This window comes from Rhopalosiphum maidis, chromosome 2 (assembly GCF_003676215.2).
Source record: "Rhopalosiphum maidis isolate BTI-1 chromosome 2, ASM367621v3, whole genome shotgun sequence".
NCBI classification, from domain to species: Eukaryota; Metazoa; Arthropoda; class Insecta; order Hemiptera; family Aphididae; genus Rhopalosiphum; species Rhopalosiphum maidis.
In genome coordinates, this window is record NC_040878.1 from 5,911,809 (window position 1) to 5,928,911 (window position 17,103).

Sequence of the window (17,103 nt, forward strand, 5' to 3'; positions counted from 1 at the left end):
ATATAAAGTTAGATTAATATAGCACATGCAAGTTCATACTCAAACTGGTTTACGACTAATCGTATCAGTCTCGATACTTTTTGATTAGACCTCGTATATACCGTGCACAGGCGATACGTGTCATGCAAAAGTGCGCGACTTGCAAACTCTTGAAATCAAAAAGTCTATAAAATGGGGTTGAGCAATCATTATTATGATTTCGATGTTCGCAGTGCGCGCGTTACTCGAGTAGCAATTTTAACGTTCAATGTCAATGCCTGAAACCGTTAATTTTAAAATAGTTCAAACACCACGGTTTAAGAACCGTATTGGAAAACCGTCAAAGTTCACTTTAAATGTTTTGGTGCAATTTTTAACTGGAAATGATTTTACGGTTTACATTGTCGGGTTTTCTGACACAGAATATTGCCGAGAGCCAGAGAATGCGCTATAACGCGCTTGCGAAAATTTAACTGTCCAGAAATAATGTTCTTACACCTTCAAAGACCGTGATTGTTAATCATATTTTTAAAATGGCTGATGCACAGTTAAAAACTGATCAAGAATAATTTATATACTTCAATTTAAGAGTATTGGTGCATTTTATAACCAAAAATGCATACACCTAAATTATTTACGAGTTTGAGGTCTGTGCTATTAACTTCAAAACACACCGAATATTATTAAGAATACCCATTTATATAAGTATCAATATTTCCATGTGTGAGTTTTGCTAAACATTCCCGGGCTTTTTATGATTGCGCGTGTCCTCTATAGCTATACAACATCACTGGGGTGATGGGTGGCGAGTAACATATAATTCATTGCTTCGTTCGTTTGTCGATGCTGTTCAACGACGTCATTAAAATCCTCACGGAATATTGCTGTACCATACCTATGTTATTTTCTTGCATATTATATATTAGTATTGCGAATTTAATAGTAGCCAGGCTAGGGGCATATAATATTATATCAATTACGCCGGTCAATATTTGGATGTAATACATTTCATATGTTGTATATCAATATTGTCAATTGCACCGTAAAGTATCAGGAAGAATTCCTAAAAATACATATTTTGTGTATAATATTAATGTCTATAATACCATTGATTTTAGAACTTATAGAGTTACAGATAAGTTGTGTTGATCATTTGGTAAATTAGTAATTTACAAATATGTTTGGTAACTTTAGATTTTGTTAACTGCGAATCTGTTTTTACGTGTTGGATTACCTAGTTTTATCTAGTTTTTATAGTTATTGAAAATTAATACTTAAGACATTTTTCAATGACATTTAGTACAATAAATTGCAATAGCCATACAACTCGATAATTTTTGTACTGTATTGACTCCGATATCAAACTAACAACGAATTGTAAATTATAATAACTATATTAACCATATGATATTTATATAAACTTAAATGATTAAAATTAAAACAACTGACAATTTTATAATAATATGGTTTAACTGTTATTTTTTTATGGCGTAATTTATGTATAATTATACAGGTAGTGCAATCCCAAATTCGGCACAACTAACAAATACCGCGCGGTAGCCAGTATAGGGTATTATTAAGTATAGACAGTATAGTAGAAAACTAGATTATAAGTAAAATAATTATATTATTACAGGATTAAAATAAATAATAAATAATACTTGACTATATTGAATACAAGATTCCTCGTAAGTTATCATTACAGAAATTGAAACATTTTTTTTTTAATGAAAAATAACTTTGGACAGTAAATTTATTCATGACCTCTTACGATAATAATTAATAACAAAACGTATATCAATATTATAATATACTGGCTTAACACTATAAACAGATTAAATTATATTTGGCTGAATAAACGGTTGTCAGGTTCTAATTATTATAATATCATGTGCCCATGACGACAACAACAAACAACATTATTAACGCAATTTATATTTTTGTTTCTCATTGTCATTTCATATTTATTTTCATTTCGCTAATACTGAGATCGCAAACGAGTCTGTGCAAAAAAGAACACATCTTTGTCTTCTATACACACAGATTATTTGTAAAGTGGATCCATACTAACGATGAATCGGAATTATCCGAAAGCGATGAACGACACTTCAAAATTGTCGTCGTCCATCAAAAACACTAATTTATTGAAAAAACCAAATTATATTACTCGGTCTGGAAAAATGGTTGAAGTGGTATACGGCTGCAACCAATGCAGATTTATTGATAAAACAATTACTTTAGCGTGCACCTACTTTGTGGCCAATAAAAAGTAAATATAATTAACAAGAATTAAAAAACAATTTTTAGTATTTTATGCAACACAAATGTCGTTTATTTCCGCCGAAAATGAACTTTCCGTTTTCTACCAATACTTTTTTCTGTCAAATTAGAAATTTTTTTCCAACTCAGAAACAAGTTCTGAAAATAAAATAAATGTTTATATTGGATATTTTTGTTTTTCTATTGATATAAATATTAAATTCTTACCAATAATTATTAGCTAGATAGAAATTATTTTAATGGGGATTTATTTAAAGTTAATAGATTTGGACTTAGGAGGAGAGTCCCTCATTTACATCCATATTAAAGTTTTAAATTTTACATACGTTTTTATAGGCATAATAGACGTCCAATTAGAAACAAATCAGTAGTTGAAAATAAAACCCCTAGTGATAACTTCTATTTGGATAAACATAAATTATGTACTACAGCTATTGGAGATGATGAACAAATTAATTATATTACGTAAGTAATATTAATTTCTTTTGTTTAAATATAGGTAAACTAAACTATTTCATTGAACTAATTAAATGATTATATATTGTTAAAAATTCATTGTATTCGATTTTTTATTCTAGTAATATCATAATTGAAAATATGTTAAAATCATCAGACTATAATAAAAAAAAAGATTTTTTTTAAATTATATAATATTTACTGTTCAACATAATTTATTTATGTTGAAAACATTGTCACATTAGTATACATATATATAATATGAATATTGTTTACTATATTATTGTTATAAATAAGTATGCTACAAATCAAAATTGAATAAATTTGTTGAATACCTATACTATATAATTATTTATATTGCACTATTCCAGAATAAAAATAAAAATTACAATTTGAAATTTGAAATTTTGAGCAATAAAATTTTTCAATAAATTAAAATATATTGATTTTTTTTTCGTTACAGGGGATTGGACGATAACTTAAAAAATATTAATTCGGTTCTTGAGGATCTAGGTTTTTTGTCTACTTTTGATGATGCGTATACTAGAGTACAGTTTATCCATTAAAGATAAAATGTTTTAATGCCAATAAACAATTTAATACCGGATATTGTTCAAATTCTTATACTTTGACAAAACTAGAAGTAAATATATATACTTGCTTGTTAAATAAAATATTTAAGCGACTTATTTTAGATTACATCATAAACCTCGAGTTAATTGTGAATAAAATACTTAGATTAATGATAGAAAAATTATGAGTGTTGAGTGTTAAGCACATAACTATAATCATTTAGTCTTTTTACATAGTTATATTGAGAGTTTTAAGATTAGGTGTTACATTTCAATAACTTTTTACATTTTAGCAATTTTTATTTGAATGGAAAATTAATAGTTTAGAACAAATTTAATATTTATAGTTATGCAGTTATTGTTTATGTTTACTACATTTATAAGTGCAGTATAAAGTTTGCTCAGAGGGGCCGATTAGAAGGGATATTTTAATACATATATTTATTTATAATATTATTCGCTGTATTAAATTAAAAATAATTATAATAGTTTATGACACTTAATGTTCAATATTTATTTGAATTTTAAATTACAATACAATAATATATCTTACCAATATCATTATATCTATACAATTTATTTTCAAATTTAAACCATTTTTTAACAATAATTTTTAACGTTATTTTTTTTTTATTTTAGAATGGATATAATCAAAACGGAAAATATCAAAAGCCAATTATTTATCAGAAATTCCCAGAAAACTACAACAAATATTATGTATATAAAATATATTTTTAATTTAATAATAGTTTTGAACATTTTTTTTTCGATTGCACACTCGGGTAAAATGTAATAATTAATTAATTGAAAACTATTTTGTGGATAAATTTAAAAATAATTTCAACTTATTAAATAATATTATGATATCCGAAATTGAATGCATATTATACAATAATTTTTTTAAGATTTATAATACTTAGAACTTTTTAAGTTAAGTAACAAGGCTAATAAATCGAATATTATACTTTGTTGTTTATATTTTGAATACAATTCTTTACAGACTTAAAAAATATAACATAATAACATATTATTAAAATTAGTTATGGAAAAAAAAAATTTTTTAAATAAATAGTTAATTATTTTTTTTTTTTGATTTTGATTTTTAGTAATAATTGTTGACGTTATTTGTTATATTTTAGAATTTAACAGCTAATCCTGATACATATAATCAAAAAAAAAGATATCAAAATTCAATACCCTATCAAAAATTTCCGGAAAAGCATTATTACAACAAAAATTATGTAAAAAATATATTTTAAAAATAATGATAATTGTTTTATAATTTTTTTTTTATATTTTTCTCTTAGATTCATTATCAAAAGTCAATTACTCAAAACCACACTAACTTACAACAATCAATCTATACGAAAAAACCGAATTACTATCAACAAAAACCAATCCCTCAAAAATATTGGGAAATGAGATACATGCTGTTTTCAAACTTCGATCAAGGCATTATACTGGATGAAGGTAATTAAATTATATTATATGTAAAACGTTGACTGCACATAATATGATATTTTCATGTAATTTTTTTTTTAAATAATATATTTGTATTGAAATCATATAGAAACAAGTGGGTAAGACATATGCATTTATACTATTTAGAAATATTCCTTGACTTTATTAGTCTCTAATATTTTAGCAATCACAAGCCACTAATTAGTGAACAGGAAATGAGTTAAATTTATTTTTAAATCATATTTTATTTTACAGAGAGCTTTTATTCGGTTTGCCCCGAGATCTTAAGCTACCACATTGCAAAACGTTGTACAAAGAACATAGTGGTAGATCCCTTTTGTGGAGCAGGTGGTAATGTCATTCAATTAGCCAAAACATGTAAAAAAGGTATTATTATTATTATGTAACATAATGTTCAGTAAATGTTTTAATAACTTGTGTTTAGTTATAGCGATTGACATCGACCCGGAGAAGATCAAGTTGGCACGGCATAATGCTAAGATATGCGGTGTTGAAGACAAAATCCAGTTTATGGTCGGCGACTTTTTTTCGATTTATCCGACAATAAAAGCAGATGTATTGTTTATGTCTCCACCGTGGGTAGGCCCCGGATACGCAATCAATAAAATTTATAGTTTAAAGTCGATGTGTCAAAGTCATTTTGGAGGAGGTTTCGATATTTTTCGACTTGCCAAAACTATCGCACCAAATATCGCATTCCACATGCCAAAAAACACCGACATATCAGAAGTAAAACACGCATGATTATGGTCTTAGGTACACACATTAAACTTTATATTATAATATTTCAGTGTTTACGTTTGGCACAAGAATTCGGGAAAGTTGAAATTCAACAAAATGTTATTAATGGTAAATTGAACTCAATCACGGCGTTTTACGGAAACTTTAATTGGAGTAACTAACAGTTGTCAGTTACTCCAATTGAAAACATTGTTTTTCTATTTTATTGATTATTATGCTTGTTAAAAATGCAATTTTATCGTATTTTCTTCATTATTATTTTAATGTGTTTATATTGTTGTAACAATAATTGTTTGTATATTTTATTAATTATTATGTTTGTTAAAAATACAGTTATTTCATATTTTCTTCATTATTTTAACGTGTATTTATTGTAACAAATTAATAGTATAATAATTTTATATTTATTTATTTAATATATAAATATAAAATGTATACACAGCTAATATATTTGAACTTCGTATTAAAAAATTTATAGAAAATTAAAAATGATACCAGAGGTATACATGATGTAAATCAATCTGAAATGTAATTTTTATCTTTCAGTAGGTATATGCAATGCATATTAGAACTTATAGATTTGTTACGGCGTAAACAGGCGATCAATGCAGTATATTCATAACACAAAGTATTAATTTTTATAATATTATGTCAATGCAGTATTGATGTTATTGTTAAATGCTAACGCATTTTTTTCTTTTACATTAAATTATCATATAATATAAGATAACGGTAGTCAATAAAGCATGCTCACTACGATTGTCAACACTGAAAATCGTACGATACTAGTAACATATAACTGGTGTTAACCGCGACCCAGAGGAGCTTGAAAAGAAAAAGACTCGCCGTTTAATTTACGACACGAGATGATATTTGGAGTGTGACAACCACACAGCGATGGCGTAACGAGGAAAAGTCGCGAGACCAACCGATCGCGTCCACCGCAGTACAATTTTAACTATATGCCTAATAAATATTACACAGGTACACCATCATATTATCTCGTGGCGCAAGTATAAAACGTCACCACAGGACAATGAGCTCTCTCGTTTTCACGCGATCAACGTGCTCGACAAGCGCAGTGGTGTGTTTCTTCATATTAATTTTCTCATACGATGAATCGATCTACACAATATTGTATTGTACAATAGATACTAAGGAATGTTATAATTAATCTTAAAAACTGAATCGAAAACTTAAGAGTATTTAAAATGTTATGAATTTTTAACAATAACATAATTTGCAAATTTTCGCATTTTTTGACAAAGTTTCAACTTTGAATACTTATAAAAAAAATATGGTAAATATGTATATTTGATACTTTTTAATTGGTATATATTCAATTATATTTTGGTTTATACTAGTAAATAATACATTTAATGTTAATACTTTTCACAAAATAATATAATATTATGTAAATATACACCTTTATGCTACCTATATATTCTAAACTTTATAATATTCGTACAAGTATTAAATTATTTAAATTAAATCAATCATGTAACAATTATATATGTAGTTAATTCTTTTTAAATCATAACGAAAAATCAGATCTATTTTGTACAAAACTACTGTTACATACATTTTATATTCTCGTTTTACTGCAGTTTTAAATTAATATATTTGTCTAAAAAATAAAACTATTTTATAAAATAATAATTAAAGTTACCAAATGTATGTTATTTAAAAATATTTAACAACAGACATAATGAAGTAAAATTAAATATACATTATTCAATAAATTCATTACATCGTATGTATTTGGTTATAATTTATTTCTAACTATAATTTTAATTATTATTTAAATTTTTAATTAATTTATAATTTTCCACACTTTCTATGAGTATTACTATAATATGTACAATGTACTTACAAATTAAATAAAAGGAAACAAAAATCAATTTAAATAATACTTAAATTAGCATGCGATGATTGCATACAAATTACAAGTAAGTAAATATTTAATATATTAAATAGAATATATTTTTGTTTAAGTTTGTTAAAGTATAAAGTATAATAAATAAACAACACTTTTAAAAACAATAAATTTTCAAAGAATAATTATAATAAATATTATTAAAATTTAATATCATAATCTCAAATATTATTATTTATTTTTTATTTTTATATTGTTCATATTTATTATGTTAATAGATAATATTGTAATTAAACGTTAATTATTTAAAAAATATGATAGATTTTTTAAACTACAACGACTTTACCATAATATTACGTTACCAATTTGAAAAAAAAAACAAAGTTTTAAAAATAGTGTGATATACAGCATTTGTCATAAGATATTTTGAAATTATTAATATTTTAATATTTCCATACCAACTTAATATATTTAGTAGAATTGCCTATACTGAACTCCTTACAAATTGTCAATTAAAAATGATACAATGTTTGGCCCCTTAAACCAGTTAGTTTGGGCAACAATAATATATACTTATATAAATAGGTTTTTATTATACCATTTAAAATACATAACTTATTGTATAAAAATATTTAGTCTTCTAAAATAAAATAGATTCATGTTAGGATATTTTTCACCTTGTACTGATTTACAAAAAAAGAAAGAAGTTTAAAACCACTTACTCATATCAAGTACATACAATAGTAATCATACTTTAGATATTAATAGCATTAATAATTAAACTATTCATTGACAAATGTATAATACAAGTTTAAATATGTTAATTTTTTAGTCCAGTTTTATACTTATTCACTTTTTGACTAATTAATGAATCAGTAATATTATTTATTACACATATTATGTGTATTCTTATTGGGAGAAAAAAATTCTATAACTATTGTATCATAGTGCAAAATTATCTATTGTGAGTTATAAATTATTGTAGCATTATTACTTGAATTATAATAAACTATTCAGTAAATAACAAAAAATGTATTATAAATGCCCCTGCACTTTGAAAACTATGCAATATATTATACAAGCCAGTTATAAAAATAGTGAAAGCTAATGCCTAATATGTGTAAAGTACAATTTAAATGTATTTAATACTGTAACACTCACAATAAACAACGTTGATATTTAACGTAAAATAAATTCAACACATCAATAACATTTACAAGATATAATATTAATTTATTAATTTAAAATTTATAATAAACGCATTAAGTACCCGGACAAAAATAAATACTTTAAATAAACCTTTTAAAAACTATTATCTATTTTCAAATGAATGTTAATATTTGTACATAATGTTGTTTTACGAAATCAAAAGTTTATTAGACATATAGAAAACTATAGTAAAAACCGAATATGTGAATAATGAATAAATAACAATTCATACGAAGTAATAAATAATAGTATAATATTGTATAAATAACATCGTTATTTCAATCTAAAAAACTCCATATAATTTCAATCAAAATTTTAAATATTAAAATTAAACCCCCTTTTATATTTGCGAATAATCGAAAGGCCAGTATAATGACCATTTATTTTATTTATTAAAATTAGTACACAAGACACACTTATAATTAAAATTAAACATGTTTTAATTAATGAATTTTTATGCAATACACAATATAAAAATATTAAAAATAATTAGTCAGAATAAAAAATTTCAAATTCACATAATACTATTTTAATAATTCTTACACATTTTCTTTCTATAATTAGATAACTGCATTATCATAATATTTATAAATAATATTATTTTTTAAATAAATTACTCAAATAATATTGTGTACCAAAATGAAAGTTTTGTATATTTAACTAATTTAGATTAAATAAACGGTATAATATGAATTATACATACTATTAAATTGAATGTGTAATTGTAAGACATGAATCATGGATGATGATAACAACTATCAGGTAACATATGTGTATTGTAACGTAAATAATTAAATACTTATAGTAGGAGCGTTATGAAAGTTATAATTATAAAATTAAATAAAACGTTAATTTGTATCTGTTTCTACCTATATTATTATTAAAGTGTGTATGTATAAGGTATAAGTTATAACATATAATAAAAATGAACAAAATAATGTAATTTAAAAAAACCTATTAAAAATATTAAAACAACTTATTTGTTAAATTTAAACTTTAGATTTTTTTTAATGCGAATCTTAATACATATTATGTAAATATTATAAATCCATGTTGCCCAACAATTTCTAAACAAAATCAACACTAAAAAATGTAAATTGAATAAAATATAATATATTAAATTATATTTTAAATTACATTTATGATAAGAATTTAAAAAAATTATATAACAATAATATTATTTTAAATCGATGTTGCAGACTGCACTATGACGTAACGATCAAGGAATAAGTTAAGAAATATAAAATCTTACATTACAGCAGTGGTTCCCAAACTGTGCACCGCGATGCCCTAGAGTCACCACGAGAACTTTCTAAGGGCACCGCGGTCTACATAAAATTGATTATCAATGAGTATTTTTTTTTTTTGTTCTGTCTTTCGTGTTTTTCACAGCAGGGCACCGTGACTAAATTAGATCCAAAAAGAGGCACCGCAGAAAAAGTTTGGGAACCGCTGCATTACAGAATGGAAGATTTCTATTACTTTAAAAAGAAGATACTAAGTATATAAATCAACTGAGTCAAAACACAAATCTAATGTACCTTTTCCTTATCAGCATCACCAACGAAACGATCCCTATACACCTTTACATGCAATACATGCGAGGAATCTTACAATCAATCAACCACATTGTTACTAAAATACGCCAAGTACACATACGCACTTAAGACGACATCTCACCCGCACATGTTGTCACCGTCTTACACAATTTTTAGGTGAGTTATGAGTATTTTCAAATATTTAATAATTTCATACTCATAACTCACCTAAAAAATAAAATATCGTAAAAAGCCAACGACAGAATACAGATAATATTCTTACCTTAAAGTTTGATAATAGGTTAATTCACTCTAATATTAAAACTAAAAGCACACTATTGAAACTGGTGAACGAAAATTTACTATATCGTACGTGTGTAAGACAGAGACAACGCATGCGCGTGAGACGGCCTCTTAACGAAGAAAACACGGAAAAAATATATTTATTTTTCCATTGTATAACTCAAGTCAAAAATTTTAATCAATGTTATTTTGTTTTATTTTTATAAACTGTGTAGATAATTTAAGACTAGACAAATAATAATCGCTGTTGAAGCCTTAACAGATAGATAAAAATAATAATAATAATCAAGTACTGTAATGTTAAGACTGTAATTTAGCAACCTGAGAAAATAAACATTGTGAAAAATTATATGTTAATTAAATAAGTAATACTTAAAAATGAAATATAGTATTCCGTACTGCCTATCGTCACCTATACGTATAAAATACTTTGTTATAGTGTACACTAGTATTAAATAAACGATTATCAAAAATTTACATAACGCATTTTTATTGACGAATGAAGATTTATTGCCACCCACGCACGGACCCATAAATATATATATTATCATGTTGAATGTAAATTATACAATATACATATACATACATATTAATATAAATTGACTAATACAAACGCACACTAATAATACGTAGAATAATAGATATAGGGATATATTTTATAAATATTAACATATTATAATATTTTCTCATAAGTAAACATACAACACCTGCGCAAGTTGTACACAATTTAAATAAAACCAACGCATATGTGTGCGGATATTATACACTATTGCAATATGTATTTTGGTGGGTTTAATGAAAAACAACACAAAGCTGTATTAGAACTGCTTCAAAAACATGCATAATAATTATTTATAATTATTACCTGCATTGGACGTTATATTTGGTTAACGGCGGCTAATAACTATTTTAAGGCGACTAGTTCATACACAAATTAAAAAAGGAAAAATAACATGGTCGCAACTAAAATTGATAAACGGAATGATTATACTATATTATCATCGTCGCACCAAGGAACACTACGTTTGATTCGAAAACGGTTTTCAAGTATATTGTTCCAAAAAGTTGAGACACGACAGACGGATTGACTGCAGTGTACGTGCCTACATTACACATAACAATATTATACTATCACGATGCGACGATTCGTCGGACGGAACCGGCACGCGTTTACTGAGGGAAAACTACGGTGTAAAAACTCTGGTCAGGTCGACTGATCATCGGAGTGTTCTACTTTCATTCGATAGAAGAACTATTCCCATCGTAGCAACGACGTCGATGAAAACAACAACTGAGGCAGTTATGAACATAGTCGGCAAAGCGAAGTGTGGGGCGGTTCGACCTATACCACGGTAATAGTTGTATATTATAGTACGCACTATATATAAGCAGTAACACTTTAGGTCCGGGATACGCTGCAATACAAAATATTAATATCGTTATTTAAACAGTGTCCTCTCTTGTTCGCGAGACATTCATTGGGTATTGGATATATCTTAGGTAGTGAGTATAGATATGTATATTGTATATACTATATATGTTATGATTGTGCCTTAGAGACAGTCAGTTTGGACGAATTGGCGTTTTTTTACGACCCCGATCGTCTCTCAACTTAAGCTCGAAACGTTTATAACTACGATCGTTAAAAGATTATAGAGAAGACAAAAGTATTAAAAAAAACCAGATTCTTTCTATCTTCGATGATGATTTCATTATCCATTAATATTATTATTTTTCTAACAAACCGGAGTGATAGTGTCGTGTACGTCTGTGCGTGAAATGTAAATCATTTCACCGTGGGTTACGGAATACCGTCATACCGGGATACGAAGGACGGGGGGACCCGTTGTTTCTCGAAAACAACACGAAAAAACAAACCGGTTTTTGTAATGAAAGAGATCCGCTACGAGTATACGGTTCCGTTAAGACGAAATAAAATATAGTATTTCATACATTGCCTATAAAAACTTATTCCATCTAAATACATTTGTAATAAGTTACAGGTTAGTATTTACGAACATCGGTCGTTTGAATCACAATCTAAAAAACAAAAGATCCAAGAACATACATATATGTTTAAAAAAAAATAAGATTAAACAGAACATTCCTTTGTAGTGGTTTATTCGTATTCCTATACATTGGCATATTATAACACGTCAGTGGGCCTCAATAAAATAAAATCAGTATTTTTTTAAATCGTGATAGGTAATAATAAACATGGACAATAATAGTAATGAATAATTACTAGATAATATATTTGCTCCTAAATAGGAGATTTACCATTGAACGTCGAGAAAAATATTTCAATATTTTATGGATTGATACAAGTATAAGTATGTAGCTAGTTATTAACTATAGTCTATAGTGTAAACATTTCAATTTCCACAACGTTTCCGTAATGTAATCCTTGACCAACGCTAACTAGTTATAGATTGACGGCTATATGCCTATACGACAAATACCTAATATAATATGTGCACAGATAGGTGTGGAAGTCATGTGGGCTAGTTGTAAGGACATGGTATACAATCGCCTACATACCACGCATCTTCTGGTATGGCATAGACCTTGAATAAACCTTGATAGTGACGAAAATCCTATGCGGATACCAATGTCACCAAAAATAATGTACATTTACGGAGATAAGTTCATCTTGCACATTAAAAATATTATTAAATATTGTTACCTATCATAATTAATTATTAGTCATGATCATAATCATGCAAGCAAAATCAAAACAAACGATTAAGTCTTAAGACTTATTATTTTTTTATGTCAGAAATACGCATATTATCGTGACTATAAATATTATCAAGTATAATAATAAACTTGAACGAAATTGGTAAAAACCGCATAATATGTAAACGCAATAAAAAAAAAACCGGGTCAGAATACAAAAATGTATAACGTAGGACTATTGTCTATTTAACGTGGGAAGAAAAAATAATGATACACTTGTTATTATTTTTAATTATTTTAAAAATATGAAAGGATTATAAACAGTTTATTTTTATTTTGACGTGCATTAAACAAATTATATTTTATTTTACGAATAACCATTAGTTTTTAACATTTTAAATTAAAACTGATGTATAAGTTTGATCTACCTAAGCAAACTACCCACATTATCACTACCCATTAACCAGAATGATTTAATAAGTATTTTGTAGAGAAAATAAAACTAATATAAAAAAAAAACTATGCAGTTATTCATATAACCTGGATAATACCTCATATATTTATAATATAAAACGTGATCTATAAACTGATCTTAAAAGTTTTAGTTAAATCTACTTAACATAGATATGCATGTAAGACAATTTCAAATAAAGTTTGAACATTACTTTAAATTATTTTATAATTATAATTTTTGAGTTAAAATGAAAAATAAATTAAATTAAAATCAAAGTTATACTGCTATAGATAGGGACTAATAAATTATTATTATTATTAAATAGTATTCACTATTACCAAACGTTCGTCCGAATTCATACAATCATAATGTATAGATAATGACAAAGAATCGAATACAATATGTTTTATATTACATAAATGTATAGTTTAATAGATATAATTATTTACTAAGTAATTATTTCTAATTATTACGTAGTTAAGATTTTAAAAACATATTGAACAACAATAAAACTCTCGTTGTTCAACGTTTTGTAACCAATAATGTGTAACCTAGCCAAAATCTAATATTTTAAAGTAAAGGTAATTAAAATAAAATAAATAAATAATTATTTAATATACAGTTTTATAAATTAACTACCTCCTATTACCACAAAACTATATAAAATACTGTTGTACATGATATATAAGTAGTAAGTGCAATAAGTACATATGATATTTAAACAATAAACCGAATATTATCATTTTTATCATTTAAGATAAAAATCTACGTATTAACATTTAACATACACCAAAAATATATCACCGCGGGCAATATTTGTAAAGTGTATAGATCATACGTCTTTTATAGCTCTATCGATATTAAAAGATTGAAAATAACAATAACGCATAGGCTCAACTGCTCGAGGCTATAAGAAGACATATTATCCAAAATTATATATATATTATATAATATATACAAAGCCAATGACCCAAAAATTATTTTCAACTGTAGTATCCAGAGGCACAAACACGCACGTAAATAATTGGTGTTGTCAACAACATCTTTTCGGTGATTATAAGGCGTCACAATAAACGAACAATAAAATAATAATAATAACATAATAATAATAATAATAATAATAATAGTAATAATAATGAAATAAATAATCAAAGTAACAAACGTTGCAGTCACCGTGCCTACTGACCATCACAGAATCTCATACTCTCATTGTCCACAGTTCTCAAGGATCTACAGGACCCTTACGTATACTTTATATTTCTATATTTATTATAATATACATATATATATATATCAATGGTGATAGCAACCATCATAAATCTATAGTTTTTCTTAATATATGACCATTTCCAGCCATTGTACTTATAACTCGACTATATTAACGATATTATATTGAATTTTTAATATTATCATCAACTTTCCTCACTTTACAGAGACGCGTGACTTAACATTATAATACGGTCACGTATCGAGTCACGTACAATGCGAACGACCAGATTTTTTGACCAATACATCCATACGACCATATCTATACACTATACAGATTTGTATATAATAAATAGGTAAACATAATACAAGACACACGGATGAGTACATCGCAGTGGCCGGTCTTCGAATATGGATATCCATGTCGCTGATAAAACAATCACAAATATATACGATGGCCGATGGGTTATGGTAGTTATTATGATAGGATATGGAATATTTGAAAATAAAACAACCATAAAACGGCAATGTTTTAAAAACAGTTACGATTGAGCAGTCGAAGTCTTAAAAATATCAAAAAACATAATAAAAAAATGGATGGCGTTTTCATTGAAATGTTTTATTATACTTATTAAATTCATTGTTTTAACAATTTTTTTTGTGTTTACAATGATTTTAAGATTTATTGAAATGTAAAATTTAGTAAATATACATTATCTACTCTCGTTTTCTGAGTGTTACTCAATACACCACTTAATGCGGGTTCTATAATAAGAATCTTTCGAGCCTTTGTACGCGTATTAATCTCTTTTTCACATACTCTTATATTATCAAAAAGTAATGTTAATAGATTGTGTGTTCAAATTTTAAACAAATTAAGGTACAATACACCTGGACTTTGGGTTCTGTTATTGATTAAAATATAAAACGACAACATAAATAATATTAAGATACCTATTATGCAACGCAGGTACATACTCGTACATTTACCAGTTTTGAATAAATGTCAAATCACGATGTTGAAATGTGTAAGTAAACGTAAAAATTTAAATAAAAAAATCACAATTGAATTCACATTTTGAAACGCTTGTTGATATGATTTGAGAATTTCATTAAAAATGTATGCTAATAGTTTCCCGCCTTGCAATAGAGAATCATTTCATGATACAACCATGCTACCCAACGTGTCCAAGTGATGGATCCGTAGGAAATAAATAATAATAACAATAATAATAACAACAACAACAACTCGTAAGTCGCCCTGCACTGGTAATATTATTGGTACACGCATTACTGCGCAAACGTATACACAGCATACATCGCGCGTATATAAATCGTGTATGATATATATATATATATATATATAGTACAGGCCTGCCGTACCAGACTTACCCTGGTGGTCTCCTCCCAAATGGGATCCTCGCAGCCGGCCGACGAACCGGACGAGCCCCTGCGGCCGGTCGGGTCCCACGAGTTCCGGCGCACCGAGTCCAACGAGTCGGTGGAGTAACGACGCCAGGCCGGCACCGCCGTCAAGGAGTCCTTCCGGCCGGCGCCCGTCGAGTCGCGGCGCAACACCACGCCGGAAACGGCGGCGGACAGCGGCGAGGAGTGCGGCGGCGACGACAGCGAATCGCGACGCGCCGAGTTGACGGAATCGCGACGCAGCGACGACGTGGACGAAGCCAGCGAGTCGCGGCGCAACGACGACGGGAACGAGGACGGATGGTGGCACAGGGTGTCGCGGCCCGGCGAGCCCAGCACGATGGAATCGCGGCGCCGCATGCTGGCCGCCGGTATGGAAGCGGGCACGGAATCGCGCCGCGGCACTGCGGCCACCGCGGCCGCGGTGCCAGACACCACGCTGCCGCGGTGGTGATGGTGGTGGTGCAGGTGTTCGGACTTTCGGCGGGCGTTGCCCCCGACGCCGTGCACGTCGCAGTCGGCCGTCACGGCGAAATGCACCTTTTCCACGGACGACCTTTTGGTCTTGGGCGGCTCGTCGCCGGCGCCGCCGTCCCCGAGTTTTACGTCGTCGAACAGCGCCTCGAGCCTCTTGAGCGCAGCCGCGGTGGCCGTCATTTGCGAGCGCGGCGATAACGCGATATACGATCAAATATACGTGTTGCGCGGAACAGCGCGCCCGATGTATTGTTATTATGTAACGCGTGCAGTGGCAGCGACAGCCGACCGTGTGCGTACGCGAACACAGACGACGATGAACAACACAGACGACACCCAGACGCGTGCGCGCGTACCGGTTACGCGAACACTATTGAAGGTCCGCTCGGCCTCCCGAACACGGGCTGCAATAGGTAATATTATAAA

General features: G+C 28.5%; 1 protein-coding gene across 3 annotated transcripts in view; it reads right to left on the reverse strand.

Annotated features, from left to right (window-relative positions):
* Positions 1 to 17,103, reverse strand: part of LOC113552830 (WD repeat-containing protein 47) — a 52,837-nt gene that overhangs the window by 27,242 nt on the left and 8,492 nt on the right. Inside the window, exon 1 of one of the 3 annotated variants that reach the window (XM_026955783.1) lies at positions 16,168 to 17,079. The exons of 1 other annotated variant lie outside the window; for it this stretch is intronic. In XM_026955783.1, the coding sequence (XP_026811584.1) occupies positions 16,168 to 16,857 (690 nt within the window). In that variant the 5' untranslated portion in view covers positions 16,858 to 17,079. Of the gene's footprint in view, positions 1 to 11,301; positions 11,578 to 16,167; positions 17,080 to 17,103 lie in introns of those variants that run through there. One more of the 3 variants, XM_026955785.1, reaches the window with a different exon arrangement.